Genomic DNA, 14,950 nt, shown 5'->3' with positions numbered 1-14,950 from the left:
AGGTAAACAAACAACAGCTACACTAATATTTTCCTTTGATATTGTTGTTTGTTGTTGTTATTGTTTATTGACCTCATGTCAAGGGGACATTTTCCCTCCGGTTTGATGAACATCATTGATTATCTGTGATTGGAAGCCTGTGGTCACGTGACCCTCGTCCTCCACTTTATTCAGTTTGCTGAAACTTTCTCTGTTATTAGATTCCGGTTCCTCCTCCTCCTGGAACCCGTTTACCTCCTCGGACCGCTGACCCCCCCCCCCTCCAGAAACCCCCCAGCTCTCATTTCCCGTCGCACTGAGTTCCGTTGGCTCTCGCTCCTCCTGATGAGATCTGGCTGCTGACCGTTCCACGCTCCAGACGGATTCCTCTTCTACTCTAAACGTAATATTCAGAATAAAACCGACGCAGGAAGAGAATTTTTCTCCAAATCCGCCTCAGATCTTCATCTTTCTTCATGATGACCTCGTTGCGGCGCGTCTTCCTCATCACACCCCTTCTTCATGTCATCCTGTGCCAGGAGGAAAGTGCCCTCCTCAGCCCTGACTCAGATGGATGGCGAGTCCTCCCTCTCCTCCCCTCGCCTCTCTCTCTCTCCCCCAGCTGTCTTATTCTCTCCCTCCTCCTCCTCTTCTTCCTCTCTCTCCTCTTGATCACTCCGTCTCCTTTGCTCCTCTTCTGACTCCTGTTCCATCAGTCCGTCCAGCTCTCCTGGCGCTCCCGTCTCCTCCTCCACATCTCCTCTCATCTGCGTTGTGTAGGGTAGGCGAACTCCCCCCGCAGTCACCATTTCCACCCCGGAGAGTTCCACGGTGGCTGCGCAGCCCCTTCCCCGGCTGAGCATCGGGAGGAAGACCCTGGTGGCCGCGGCCGTGGGGGTGATGCTGGTGCTGGTGCTGGTGGTGCTCATCCCCGTGCTGGTGAGCTCCGTGGGCGCCGGCGGCGTGGACGACGGCGCCAACCACTACGAGATGCTGGGCACCTGCCGGATGGTGTGCGACCCCTTCCCCAGCGCGGGCCCCACGGGGACGGCGGGGGTCCACATCGGGACGGACGCCTCTATCACCGCCCTGCATGTGGACGACGACGGCGACGGCGATCTGGGCGACCACAGCATCGGCCCGCCGCTGCCCACTTACAGCGCCAACGGCCCCCAAGGCAAACCGGGACGTCCCGGAAAGCCTGGACCACCAGGACCACCGGGGGAGCCAGGTCCGCCCGGACCCAAAGGACCACCAGGGGATACCGTGGACATTGTGCGGACAGGCATTCACGGTCTAGGGGGTAAAGGGGCAGTTAGCACCACCACCTACAACACCACGCCACGCGTGGCGTTTTATGCAGGACTCCGAAACCCCCAGGAGGGCTACGACATCCTCCGATTCGACGATGTGGTGACCAACATCGGGGGCAACTACGAAGGAGCGACGGGCAAGTTCACCTGTAAGATCCCGGGGACCTACTTTTTCATCTATAATGTGCTGATGAGGGGCGGCGACGGCACCAGTATGTGGGCAGACCTGATCAAGAACGGTCTGGTGGGTAAGACTCTATCTACACACTCCTGACAGGTTCAGCAAAGGAATACACACAATTATTCTCTCCCCACAGTGCCTGAATCTCTCAGATTCCACTCGGGGAACAGTGTTCCGGTGTGAATCCACTGGTCATGCGTTCATGTCAGCTGATTTCAGGTCTGTCTTGGCCCGGTGTGGTAGTCTTGTGTAATGACAATGTGCAGCGGCACGCTGCCAGATTGTGCATCTATGCACATTAAGGCGTGCAGCGATGTCGACGTTGAAGCGAGCGCGGGAGCGCGGCGCTATCTCAGCCCTGCACACATCCCGACTCGGCCGCAGGCGGCGGCGAGTTCAAAGCTGGTGGAATACAACCGGTGAGCGTTATCAGAGCGGCCGTCAGGAGATCTGTCAGGTTCACGGGTTGATTCTGTAAACGTCTACAAAAGCCTCAAACGTTCTCCTGAGAACATCTCAGAGAGGACGGAACAAACTGCCCCCAGAGAGGACGGCCGTAACGCCGCGTTAGAACGCCAGCCGCTTTTTATGGAAGGGTTTAGATCTGAAGGTTCATCCCTGCAGTCGTTGTCAGATAAGACGAGGTCATCACCTCGCTTCTCCTGAAATCCACCCGGCTGTCATCCGTCTACGCACAAGTGGACAAATCTAGTTTCATAAATCAGGTTTTCAAGGCCGAGCGGAGCTGAAACAGTCTGGAAATGAGGGTTACAAGCAGGGGTGTGCAGAGGAGTTTCAGGGGTGAGGGGTTGATGGTCACAAGCCCCCAATTCCTTTACGACTGTTTTGTGGATAACAGGGAACACATTCACACTTATGGCAATGGCATTTTAAGAGCTCCGCCCAAAGGTGTAGGGTATGGGTCCAGAGGGCGTTAGGCTCCGCCCTCACGCCGCCCTCACTCCGCCTTCTCTCCTCTGAGGCGGACTGACTCAAGCTGGAGTCACGGGGAGGAGCAGGGTGTTCAGAGAGTCAAAGTCACTCCACGCTCCTTCATCGCAGTGGTCCTCCTCATCAGTGATGAAGAAGAGGAGGAGAGGTGAGTTTCAGCTGGGCTGAAGGTCAGCAGGACCTTCATGTTCTCCTCAGAACGGGTCTGTTCACTCTGAGACGAGCAGGATGAGGAGAACCAGGTTGATCAGAACTTGAAAATATTGATCTGAATATTTTTTTTTAAATGACACAAATAAAAAGAACTCATTAAATCGTTCACCTGGGCTCCACCTCTCTACACCCCATCAGCCAATCAAACGGTAATGACCTGACGCCCTGGGGATGGTGACAAAAAGGGAGAAGTCAGTTTCATCAACTAGTTTCCTCCAGAGCTTCTGTTTTCACCTCTGATCGTGGTCGGTTGTTTGGTTAGTTAGTCGATTGGTTAGTTAGTCAGTCAGCTGGTTGGTTGGTTGGTTGGTTGGTATGTTGGTTGGTTCGTTGGTCGGTTGGTTGGGAGACTGAGTTGTTTGATCGACTCATTGATCCATAATGATTTCTCCTTCCTGTTGTTTTACCACAAGGCAGCTCAGGGGAAGGCGGAGCAACGATCAGGCTGAAGAATGACATCAACAACGACATCATAACTCTTGTTCACCTGTTTTCTCATGACAGTAATCATTAGGATACGTTTGTTCTCCTGATAATAACCAATAAAGTTTCATGTGTTAATAGTTACCCTCTGCTTTGGTCCTTATTATCATTTATCTGACCTAACCCTAACCCTAACCCTGACCTTAACCCAACCCTAACCCAAACCTTAACCCTAACCCAACCCTAACCCAAACCCAAACCCAACCTTAACCTTAACCCAAAACCAACCCAAACCCAAACCTAACCCAACCCAACCCAACCCTAACCCTAACCATGACCCTAAACCAAACCAAATCCCAACCCTAACCCTGACCCTGACCATGACCATGACCCTAACCCTTACCCTGACCCTGACCCTGACCCTAACCCTGACCCTAACCCTGGCCCTGACCCTAACCCTAACCCTAACCCTAACCCGCTCCAGGTCCGTGCCAGTGCCATCGCCCAGGACCAGGACCAGAGCTATGACTACGCCAGTAACAGCGTCATCCTCCACCTGGACGCGGGTGACGAGGTCTTCATCAAGCTGGACGGGGGCAAAGCTCACGGGGGCAACAGCAACAAGTACAGCACCTTCTCAGGCTTCATCCTCTACGCCGACTGAGGGCTGCACGCAGGGGTGAAAGGTCACGGCCAGACTGCTTCAACGTCGCCCATAGCCACTGATCTGATCGGTGGGTATCGGCGACTCCTCATCCATCGGTTGCGTTGTGTTCAGGGCGCGTGGGGATTCTGACGGACGGCTCGGCCTCACCGTGACGGTCACTGGCATGTGTCGCGCCGCGGCGCAGCCACGCTTCTGACGGCGCCGTCATTTTTGTCACTTCAAATTCACGTCTGGAAATCCAGCAGCTGATGCGACCGCCGTGTGTTGACGTGTTGTTTAGATGTTTCCTCCTGTCTGTGCGTTACCGCGTTCTGATGCTACGTTCTGATGCTACGTTCTGATGCTACGTTCTGATGCTACGTTCTGATGCTACGTTCTGATGCTACGTTCTGATGCTACGTTCTGATGCTACGTTCTGATTCCCAAGAGATGCTCAGTGATGAAACGCTGGACGCCGGAGTGAGGTGATGTTTCGTTGTGTTGTCATAGCAACCCAGTGTTCCTGTTGTGTATAAAGTGTACATTTGATTCTTGATGTCAGGTGACGTAACAAACATACACCACATTGTGTGTCTATTAAAAGATTCTGCTGATGACGGATGCTGTAGTTTTCATTCATTTTTACACTTCTGTGGGTCACGGGGGTTGCTGGAGCCGACCCTGTGTGTGTGTGTGTGTGTGTGTGTGTGTGTGTGTGTGTGTTAGGGTTCTTCTTGTTCTTCTTCTTCTTCCTCCTCCTCCTCCTCCTCCTTGGTTTGTCATATTAAAGGAGCCAAAAGACTTGAACACATAAGGTCACATGATCTGACCCTAACGCTAAGCTAAGCTAACACACGAGACTCTCTTCCTCCACTGAGTTCAATGTGACCTCCAGGTGAAGCATCCACACAGAGGGAGGCTAACGCGCTAACAGCGTTAGCTTCGAGGTGTGAATATCGTCTTTTCAGATCAGGGTGGGGTGACGACTTCTTACTTGTGCGTCGGTCTTCCTCTCCTCGAGCTGCTGATGAAGAGCACGAGTGACTTTTGGGTGAACTGCTCCTTTAACTGATACAACATTCAGACGAGGGACCTTCAAACAACTCCTGATCTGTTCCTTTTACGTTTGGTGATTTTTTTAATTCGATGCTAAAAAATTTAGCGTGATGGGATGACTGTGTCTCCCAATCGGAGGGAGTCATGGAGGGAGGGGGCATGGGGAGGGGGGGGGGTATGACGAGTGTTTGAACGCATCAGGATGAAGCTTCAGCTCTGACAGCGACACCAGCGCCAGAGACGCCAACATAGCCTACAGCGCTAAACTGTAAAAAGAAATATGTGGCGTTTGCTTTCTTAAGTGCTCGCTGTGATCCTTTAGACATGATGGGCCCCTGGGGGGGGACAGGGGGGGGGCACTGGGGGTCCAGAAGCGTCTCCGTGGAGTTTAAAAGTTGAGCGGTCAAGAATGAAAGTTGAGGTATTGATTTACACGAAACGCTTCGTTTCTCCTCCAGGAGACCCCCAGTATGGAGAGCTCCTGCAGACACAATTAAGGCCATGAGGTCACCCCCCCCCCTCCAGCAGAGGTCAGCCGAGTCAGTGGGGGGGTGGGGGGTGGGGTTGAGCATCAACGCTGCTTCCTTCTTGTGGGGGCGTGTGAGCACATCAACAAATTAGAGGCTTCGTGTCCCAATGTCAAAGACGAACACCGCCGGGGGGGCGGATGGAACTAGTCCGGCGGTGTCTTAAAGCCCCCGCCTGACTGCGTTGGTTCTCTCCTGTCGTGTAGGGAGCGCTTGATTCCAGCATCACGTGTGCAGATAATCACTCTTATTACCTCGTCACAGGAACCGCTGCTTACCCGCCCCCCCGGTCCGTCCACCGCCATCCACGGGGGGTCAGAGCCAAGACCATCGGTGGGGGCTGCCTGTTGTTAATGGTGACTTCAGATGAACGACCCCCCCCGGCTGGAGGCTGACCTGATGAAGCAGCATCTGGATGCTGGGGGTCCAGGTCTGACAGGAAGTGGGCGATCTAAGCTGCTTGTCGTCTGTCGGCGTCGGTTGGGGGGGTGTTTTAATTCTACCTCCAGTGGGGTGGGGGGCAGAGATTGGGACAGATTAGCCTCTGGAGCAGGTAATCTCCAGCTGAAGGGAGTCAAGATCCCTCCCCCCCCCACTCGGCTGCTGTCAGCGGGATGACGATGCTGCGCGTTGACATTTGCAGGGGCCAAACGGTGAGACGTGAGTCTTATCAGGCGGCTGCAGAGCGCACACGCGTGTGTCCGCGTGTCGGCGTGTCCGGGGTCGGCGTGTCCGTGTCACGGCCCTCCGGTCCGAAACGAGACGGCAGGATTCACGGCTCAGAGACAGACGAGCTCTGAAGGTCTGACGTGACGTTCAGGAGCCGAAGGGGCTGTTATTTACAGCATCTGCACTTAACTCACTGGGAGGGGGCAGATAGAGGCTTAATTACCCTGTGTGTTCATTAATCACCCCCACCTACTGACACCTTCCTGCCATTACGAGTTCAACAGGTTTGATGACGACTACAGCCGCGCTAACATCGTGTTCTTTTTTGGATTAGCTGCTAGCTGCTCCTAGCTGCTCCTAGCTGTTGCTAGCTGATGCATGCTTCTACTAGCCGCTACTAGCTACTGCTAGCTGCTGCATGCTTCTACTAGCTGCTACTAGCTACTGCTAGCTGCTGCATGCTTCTACTAGCTGCTACTAGCTACTGCTAGCTGCTGCATGCTTCTAATAGCTGCTTCTAGCTACTGCTAGCTGCTGCATGCTTCTACTAGCTGCTACTAGCTACTGCTAGCTGCTGCATGCTTCTAATAGCTGCTGCTAGCTGCTACATGCTGCTACTAGCTGCTACATGCTGCTACTAGCTGTTGCATGCTGCTAGTAGCTGCTACCCGCTGCTGCTAGCTGTTGCATGCTGCTAGTAGCTGCTGCTAGCTGCTGCTAACACAAATGTCCGTCACCAAACGTGACACGGTGACACATCCTGTCTCCCCGTCCCACGACGACTCCACCCTTTCCAATTTGGCGGCGTTACAACCTCTGGCGATGGCCCGGAGGTGGAGCAACAAGGAGGAAGGGGCGGTCCTGTCAGGAGGACGATGACATCATCGATCCAGCAGATTCCTCATGGGTTCTGTGGCAGAACGATGACCCCCCCCAAGCTGGGGGTCATCATGCATGTGGAGAAACAAGACACACAGTCCTTGGGAGAACACACTAACGCCCTCCCCTCCCCACGCTGGTCGGGGGCCCGTCCAGCACGCCGGTGACTCAGAGCCGACCTTGTTCCCTCGTGGCCCTGACGGGGCAGGGGCTAACTGGCAGGGACAGGTTGAGTCACGGGGCCGGGGCCGCTCCGCTGGCGTGCCGCCTGTCCCTTCACCTCAGCGCCGTCTTGAGGATGCGGCCTGACAGGGGGCTTCTGAGGCGCTGCCAGTGCCCCCCCCCAACCCCAACCCCTCATTCCCACCGTGACACCAGATGCCAGGGTTCAAGATCGCTGCGGTTCCAGCTGCTCAGTTCGCTCCTCCTGCTGGTGTCGAGAGGCTGATCCTCATCGGCCAATCGGTGCTCAATACCGAAGAGACACCTGGAGAGGGAGGGGTTAACGTCAGGCGAGAGCAAGAAGCCATGTGACCTCTGAGATCCGTCTTACACAGAGACGGATTCAGGTCCAGAATCTGCTTCACGTTTAGCTTTCTTCAGCTTGACCAAATCACGACCAGTGATGTCATCGTGATGATGTCATCAGCCTGAGCCACATCCCAGGTGAGAAGTTGTGTTTGCACGAAGCAGGAAATATCACCTGGTTGGTCACAAGTGGGGGAATCAGCAACTTCTGATAGGCTGAGCTCCTCTGCTGCCGCCATGTTTACTGTGGGATTGTTCCTTTAAATGACCCCTGACCCCTGCCCCCCCCCCCTGGTGGGACACCAGCCTCCCAGCCGTTTCTGTGTTTACCTCCGCTGATGGCGGCGGGAGGAGGAGTGATGAAGAGCCGCTCAGACAGGAAGTTTCAACATGTCTTCTGTCAGCGGCGCTGGAGGCGGGGTCTGAACCCGATGAAGAGACTCCAGACGTCTTCATTGTGGGGGGGGTGGGGGGGGTGGAGCTGCTCTCAGATGCTCACCTCTGAGCCCGACACCCTCGTGTCCGCTCTGCTTTGGGCCTTCACACCCCACGCTTTAATAAAGTCTGAGGAAGAGGATGAAGGGCGGGGCGGGCAGGAAGGCGGGGTCAAGGGGGGGGCGGGTTACAGTGCGATGTTGGGTTGTTGTGTGATATGTTTGCAACCAAATGTGTAGCTGTGCAGCATTGCTCCGCTGCCCCCCCCACCACATCCAAACCACCCCCCAAGCCCCAGTCACTTTGCATTAATTCTGTGGCGGCTTGACAAAAACAAGGAGCTGACCAATGAGGCGTCAGGCGGGGGCTCGTGGGACCTTGGTGCAGGGATGATGTCAGCTCGCCGCCCACGGGACGCATCCTTTATCCGGCTCCAGCGCTCTGATTGGACGCTGAAGGTGAATCCAAACACCAAATGACCTGATTCTGATCAAAAAGTTCATTTTTCTCAGCACAAACACCCAAAACCTGTCATATAATTATTAAATATTAATAACGATAAATACTAAAGTAACTTTGAAGCAACAAATAATAAAAGGAGTGATATATATAATCAAAAACAGTATATAGAATCTAAAAATGTGATCATCTATTTTAAAATATTAATATTAAAATGTGAAAAATATAGAATTACTGATAATTGTAAATATATAAAATAATGCTGCTCAATTATACTGATCATTTATATAAATATGGTACATAATATAGCCATGACAGATATAATTAAAAACTAATAAATCAAATAAATATTAATGATAAATAATGATATAATGATGATATAAATAGCACCACTAAAAGCAAACTGGAACAATTATTATCAATACTATTATGATTAATAATTGCTGAAAAAATTTCAAACCAGTTTGAAATCGATGAAATTTTGAAATCGTGTGACTTGAGCCCATGAATGGGAGCGTAATAATAAATAATACCTGCAGCCAGGAGAGTTTGCACAACTCTTTCACAATAAAAGCACTGCTGAAACCCCGGGTCAGAGGGAGGACCAATCAGAAACTGATCTGAGGAATGAAACACGACGCCGTGCGTTACGTTAAATCGTCAATCTTTATCCTTCATTGGAGCAGCTGGTGTTACAAACGTTGAGGTTACAGGTGAGAGTGCAGCGAAAAGAACAAAACACAAGAGATTAGCATTCAGATTAAAAAAATAGTGATAAATATGAGGTGTGGTTAAAAACCGATCGTCACGTCTAAACATCGTTCAACACACTCAGCGGAAAGGTGCCGACGGCTTCTTCTCAGCATCGCGTCGAGGTGCAAAACGTCACGTCTGAGGGGGGCGGGGCTTAACTCCTTCACGCCATCGCTACATTCTAGTGTTCGCATTTAAATTCTACAAAAATCAACCAAACTGACAAATCTGGATCGATTGAGGAAGGGTAACAAAATAAAATCTCTTCGTTTGTACAGTTTTAATGATGTTAGAGGACAGTTTGTGAAGCCACGCCCTCACCCTTCACGCATTGGTCAGTGCAGGTTAGCATTCACAGCACACCGGTCATGTGACCCCCACCGAGGCCCAATCGTCCATTAGGACAGTAGGATCTTGGTGGCGTACATCAGAATCCCGCCCAGTCCGGCGGTGGCGACGACGGCCACCACCCGCACCAGCAGGAAGTCCATGGAGTCCTCCAGCTTGGTGTGCAGCCGGAGGACCTGCCGGTGGGTGTCCTCGCGGCTGCCCGAGTTCTCGATCACGTGATTTGCCAGGCCGCGCTTCTCGTTGAGTGGCATCTGCGCCGCCAGGCGTTGCTCCGCCTCCTCCTGGGTGAGGCCATCACGCTGCATCAGGCGGGACAGCTGAGTGGCGGGGTCACTGGAGAGGGGAGGGGAGGCAAGACGGAGGTTATTAGGGCGGAGGGGGGGGTTGGCAAGACTCATAACCCTGAAAGGAACAGTCCCTCAGAAAATGGATTCACACTTGGTGATGTTTCTGTCTGAAAACGGGTGTAAATAAAGTTTATTCAAATCACTCTGGTTGATTACCAGAAACCAGGGGGCGGGGCTTACCAGTAAACTACCACAGTGTGGTTCAGGAACTGGGTGAGGCGTCTGGTTTCAAACAGGAGGGGCACGTCCAGAACCACATAGCGGTACCCTGGTGAGGAGGAAGACGAGGGGGGGTGAGACGTCCGCCGTCATCGCCGGCGCTGTCAGAACCGTCCCAAACGGGCCAATCGGCTCTCACCTCTGATGAAGTAGAACAGGATCTGTTTGAGCATCGCCTTCTGGATCTCGGGGTGGGTGATGGCGTTCAGCAGCCTCCTCTTCTCCTCGTCGACGAAGATGATCTGGCCCAGCTTCTTCCGGTCGATCTCCCCGTTCTCCAGCAGGACGTCCGACCCGAAGTGGGCCACGATGCGGGAGTAGGCGGGCGTCCGCGGCTCCACCACTGTCCAACAGAACTAATAAAAGTTTCCGTTCCGGACTCATCAACATCCTGAGCGACGTCTACAAACTGCTTCCTGTCATTCTGCTCCGTCTGTGAGCGTTTTGTCTTCTTGAACGCCCTGCAGTCAGGCGCCATGATTCATCTGTTCGCTCACCTTTCCTGGCGACAACATCAGCGTCGATGATGGGACAGCCGAGCTCCCGCAGCATGGAGGACACGGTGCTTTTCCCCGAGGAGATGCCTCCAGTCAGCCCCACCAGGAACATCTGAGGGGAAACGACAGTCAGGATGAAGATCAGGGAGGAGATCAAGGAGGATTCTGAATTTAATCCCACATCAAACAGGATAAAAACGGTGACTAATCTGTCAGCGAGCTGCAAGAAATTAAAGTTCAGGTAGTTCACTGCTTAAAATAAAGCAGTCAGTTTCAATAAAGTATATATAATAATAAATGTCTATCAAGTAATGTCTATAAACAGGTGTAATCTTAGATCAATCTGATCTGAGGCTGAAGTGGGTTTCAAACGCGCCCCCTGCTGTCGAAAAGTGGAACTACAGTTTGTTGTGACCTACTTGACTTATTTATTCGTTAAGGAATCGAATTTGTTGAACTGACAGGAAATCAAACGTTAAATTATTCACGACTGACCCACAAAATAAACCAAACAGGAAACCACAACAACTTGTTGTTGAGATTTCACCACTTTCCCCGACGGAAACACTCAGTGTGTGTTATTACAGTGTGTGTGTTATAACAGTGTGTGTTATAACAGTGTGTGTTATAAAAGTGTGTGTTATAACAGTGTGTGTTATAAAAGTGTGTGTTATAACAGTGTGTGTTATTACAGTGTGTGTTATAACAGTGTGTGTTATAACAGTGTGTGTTATAACAGTGTGTGTTATAACAGTGTGTGTGTTATTACAGTGTGTGTTACTACAGTGTGTGTTATTATTTACCTCGTGGACGGCGGTCACTCCTTAAATCACCCGACTGGTCGGTGGGAATCCCTGCGGGGCCACAGCTGGAGCCGGACCGGGATGCTAACAGGCTAGCGTTTGGTTAGCGGTGGGGGCTGCTGTAAACAACCCGGGGTGCTAACAGGCTGATGCTAGCACCACTATGGTGTCCGTAAACAGACATTCAAACGAAGCCATCCTGACTCAAACCCGTTAAATATTCAGTCGGAATAAAATGTAATAAACACGTAGCTTCACATCGCTGTCTGTGACCGACCTCTTATCGAACTGACAGCCGAGCTTCTGAACTTAACGAGCAACACCTCAAAATGTCCGACGACACACCGACCTACAGAACTTCAGTTCCGCCTTGGAAATTAAAATTCTCATTCCTAGGAAAATATTCAGTAATACAATTTATGACGGCCTATATTCTAATTTTTACATAAAACTATTCAAATGTTATTAAAATATATTTATTGTGCTAAAAGTAATAAAACACAAATCATATGTGGTTGTACGATAATGCATTGACATACTTTCTCTGATTTGCTATATTTTTAAATTTCTTTCAGGTGCTCTTTGTAACTTCATTCACCTAACAGTCCATAAACAAAGTATTGTTATTATTTACAATGGAAATACTCTTGTTAAGTACAAATACCTCAAAAGTATACTGAATTACGGTACTTCATTAGATGTATTTACTCCTAAATCATCCAAACTCAACAAATTTATCCAAAACTTATTTATTTCAAAGCAAAAATATTTTTGCTTGAAAGACAATGAAAATAAACAATTTATAAATGAGAGAAATTCATTCTTTAGTCTCCTGAAGGTACAAATGTTTGGAGTTCGTCCTCTGAGCAAACATCAGTCTAATTTTTCATCCAGACTTTCTTTGGACAGCGTCTCTGCAGAAACGGGACGACTGGGGGAACTTTGGGACTGTTTGGACCGTTTCCCTCTGTGGAGTGTCCCCCCCCCGTTCTCCCCTTCCTCCCACTCCAGCCGCCCCCTTTTGACAAAATGGTTGATCCTGGACTCCAGGCTCTCGCAGCACGGCCGCTCCAACAGGGGTCGGTAGTTCCTCTGCCTGGTGCCCTCGACGAGGCAGCAGTGGTCGGAGGGGACGCCACCTGAGGGGATAAAACATTCACATTCAACATGGCAGGAATCTTCTGGTTTTTATTCTGGTCCCTGTATTTAAATGTCCCGTCACCTTTGACCTCCAGTTCCTGCATCATTCCCTGGAGGACGTGGGTCCGGACGGCGCTCTGGGTCCAATGCTGCCCTAGCACCGACAGGACGTGGTTCAGCTCCTCGTCCTCTTGCCTCCAGCTCAGTCCCTCGAAGCGACAGTCGTGGAGCACCAGAGGGAAGTCGACGGCCATGCTGCAGGGAGGGGCCACGCCACACATCAGTCTAACAAACAGTCATGTGACCGATAGAGACAAAACATCCCACAAGCTGCAGCGACATACCTGTACTGAGGCTTCCTGGGGTTCCTTTGAACATCCAGGAGATGATTAATTATCTCTGGAGCTTCCATTTTCTGTCCAATCAGGAGGAGCAGCGCCATCATGCATCGCACCTGCAGCACAACACAACAGGAGAAGAATCTCGGTGTTATTACAACTACTTAATGGTTATGGCTCATAATTACAGGACGACATTAAAGCTGAGAGGTGCCTGTGCCTCTCAGTACCTGGTGGTAAAGGAACGCCACTCCTGTGACCTCAAATATGTAGAGGTCGGTACTGGAGGTGTGCTGGGGACGCACGGGCCGGACTGACGCCGACACAATGGTCCTCTCAAACTGCAGGACGCCGTTACCCACGTCCATTTTGCACAGGTTCCTAAAGTCATGAGTGCCCTCGTACCTGTAGGGTTGGGGGAGATCCTGGAATCAGGGCTGTGACCTTTTAGGGGTGACATCAGCGCCTCACCTCCACCCACCTCTTTGCGGCCTCCGCCATCAGCTCCACGTCCAGGGATCCTCGGGGGAAGTAGTAGCGGTAGGTGCGCGACTGGCAGTCGAAGCGAGCGCTGAAGCCTTCTGCTGCCGGAGCCCAGTCCAACACCCTGATGTCTGGAGGAAGAACTCTGTTCAGCATCTTCACGTAAGGAAGCTCAGCGCCGTCGGCTTTGGTTCTGCTTCCTGCATCCGTGTTCTCCGGGACCGTGACGCCCAGACCTCCACAAAACTGTGTGGAGCGCAGATCTATGGTAATGACCTGTGGAGGAGCAGCGGATGAACGATTACCGGGAAGGAAAGATGGGAACATTATCTACAACTTTCACCTGATTTTCCCTCAGGATGGAGGGGGGCGGATAGGACAGTTTTTACCCCCAGTGAACCCACCTGAGAGAACGCGCTGACGCCCTTATCGGTGCGACCACAGCGGTGGTAGTTGGAGCTCTGTCGGTCCTGGATGAGGCGCGTCTTCAGCAGCGCTTCGAACAGCCTGGCCTCCACCGTGTTGTCTGTGTTCTCCTGCACCGCAAACCCCTGGTAGTCCCACCCCAGGTAGGCCAGCCGGAGGGCCACGTGGCGCCGGGGGTGGGCGGAGAAGTCAAAGGCACGCTCTTTGCCTGCCTTCTTGCCCTTTTTGCTGGTTCCATTGGGTTTTCCTTCTGCCTGGGGAGACGGGTGGGGGTCCAGCTCCATGTCGGCCTTCAGCTGAGACCTCAGCCTCCCCAGCTCGGCCTCCAGCTCCTGGATCCGCTGGACCACCGCCTCCGACATGATGGTGCTACAGGGACCAGAGGAGAACACTCATGGAGGACAACCGAATGCTTCAATAAATACCTTTGTTAGCTAAAAACGAGAACTTTAAATTAAAAGATTAATATTTTTAATTTGACAAATTCAACCCGGATTAAATGTCGATTTGTTATTCCTTTAGCTGCTAAACACGAACCCGTCTCTCCGCAGCTGGAGTGGAGCCTTCACTAGCTAGCAGCTAACTTTGGCTACTCAGTTGTTTTATTAAGTGGAATTTAATAAAACAGTTTCTATATTTACAATAAAAATCACAAATTAATTACTTATTGTTGCTTGTAGCCTCAATATGACCGTTAAAGATGGATGGAGAAGCTGTTTTCTGGCTCGACGCGCTCACGTTTCCAGTGTTGACACCAGTCGGACCAATTAAAAGAACGGACGCGTTTCCTTTAGTTTGAGGGTTTCTGGGAAATGTAGTTTACTACTTAAATGGTTGTACTGTACATGAAAAGAGAATTGCAAAATACAGGAAAAATATTATATTATCGTTATTTTTTGGAATTATGAACAGTTTCTCTTGAAAAATATGGAATGATTTTAACTAATTTTTGTTCACATCTACGTGTTTTGATTTCATGGAAATAATTTCCCAATTTTATTATTTTTATTATATAACTAATATTCCAAGGAAAAAACAAGCTCAAGAAAGACAAACTTGAATAAAAACAAATTTAAAATATGCGAAATAAGAACAGAAGAAAATAATTCATGTGATGTAGAAAAATCATCTGTGCTTCAACTTTTTAATTTTATGTCCAGACACAAACAGCCCAACTAATGCTGCACAATTATATAATATAAAGGTGTGAAGGTTATAAGTTCCTGGCAGCAAATAAACTCGAAGATGGGTCAGAAAAGGTTTTTCTCTCCCTGTAAAATTTAATTAATCTTGCGTTCCACCTCCTCAGGGAAACAGCATGAGATAAACTTTAT

At 50.8% G+C, this 14,950-nt stretch overlaps 3 protein-coding genes across 3 annotated transcripts; 1 reads left to right on the top strand and 2 right to left on the bottom strand.

Annotated features, from left to right (window-relative positions):
* The first annotated feature begins 341 nt into the window (after positions 1–341).
* On the top strand, positions 342–4,276 carry LOC137588492 (C1q-related factor-like). The gene is made up of 2 exons (XM_068305612.1): positions 342–1,536; positions 3,545–4,276. Exons 1-2 carry the CDS (start codon positions 880–882, stop codon positions 3,722–3,724), a joined length of 837 nt encoding a protein of 278 aa, XP_068161713.1. The 5' UTR covers positions 342–879; the 3' UTR covers positions 3,725–4,276.
* A 4,630-nt stretch (positions 4,277–8,906) lies between these two features.
* Positions 8,907–11,535, bottom strand: dcakd (dephospho-CoA kinase domain containing). Its single transcript, XM_068305682.1, has 5 exons — positions 11,230–11,535; positions 10,427–10,538; positions 10,069–10,272; positions 9,891–9,978; positions 8,907–9,696 (listed from the first exon to the last, which is right to left on the bottom strand). Exons 2-5 carry the CDS (start codon positions 10,536–10,538, stop codon positions 9,411–9,413), a joined length of 690 nt encoding a protein of 229 aa, XP_068161783.1. The 5' UTR covers positions 11,230–11,535; the 3' UTR covers positions 8,907–9,410.
* A 292-nt stretch (positions 11,536–11,827) lies between these two features.
* Positions 11,828–14,387, bottom strand: pus3 (pseudouridylate synthase 3). The gene is made up of 7 exons (XM_068305726.1): positions 14,281–14,387; positions 13,595–13,985; positions 13,189–13,466; positions 12,938–13,112; positions 12,714–12,823; positions 12,452–12,624; positions 11,828–12,368 (listed from the first exon to the last, which is right to left on the bottom strand). Exons 2-7 carry the CDS (start codon positions 13,976–13,978, stop codon positions 12,103–12,105), a joined length of 1,386 nt encoding a protein of 461 aa, XP_068161827.1. The 5' UTR covers positions 13,979–13,985; positions 14,281–14,387; the 3' UTR covers positions 11,828–12,102.
* Between the last annotated feature and the right edge of the window lie 563 nt (positions 14,388–14,950).

Source organism: Antennarius striatus, chromosome 21 (genome assembly GCF_040054535.1).
Source record: "Antennarius striatus isolate MH-2024 chromosome 21, ASM4005453v1, whole genome shotgun sequence".
Lineage (NCBI taxonomy): Eukaryota > Metazoa > Chordata > Actinopteri > Lophiiformes > Antennariidae > Antennarius > Antennarius striatus.
This window is presented reverse-complemented; position numbering and strand designations above follow the sequence as displayed.

Bases quoted from the DNA above. Each gene is read 5' to 3' on its own strand.
- dcakd (XM_068305682.1), bottom strand. From the start codon at position 10,538: ATGTTCCTGGTGGGGCTGACTGGAGGCATCTCCTCGGGGAAAAGCACC. The intron at 10,273-10,426 runs GTGAGCGAACAG...TCTGTTGGACAG, and splicing joins TGATGTTGTCGCCAGGAAAG to TGGTGGAGCCGCGGACGCCC. The intron at 9,979-10,068 runs GTGAGAGCCGAT...CCTCCTCACCAG, and splicing joins CCTGTTCTACTTCATCAGAG to GGTACCGCTATGTGGTTCTG.
- LOC137588492 (XM_068305612.1), top strand. From the start codon at position 880: ATGCTGGTGCTGGTGCTGGTGGTGCTCATCCCCGTGCTGGTGAGCTCC. The intron at 1,537-3,544 runs GTGGGTAAGACT...AACCCGCTCCAG, and splicing joins ACCTGATCAAGAACGGTCTG to GTCCGTGCCAGTGCCATCGC.
- pus3 (XM_068305726.1), bottom strand. From the start codon at position 13,978: ATGTCGGAGGCGGTGGTCCAGCGGATCCAGGAGCTGGAGGCCGAGCTG. The intron at 13,467-13,594 runs GTGGGTTCACTG...GCTCCTCCACAG, and splicing joins GCGTCAGCGCGTTCTCTCAG to GTCATTACCATAGATCTGCG. The intron at 12,625-12,713 runs GTATGTCGCTGC...CCCTCCCTGCAG, and splicing joins CCCAGGAAGCCTCAGTACAG to CATGGCCGTCGACTTCCCTC.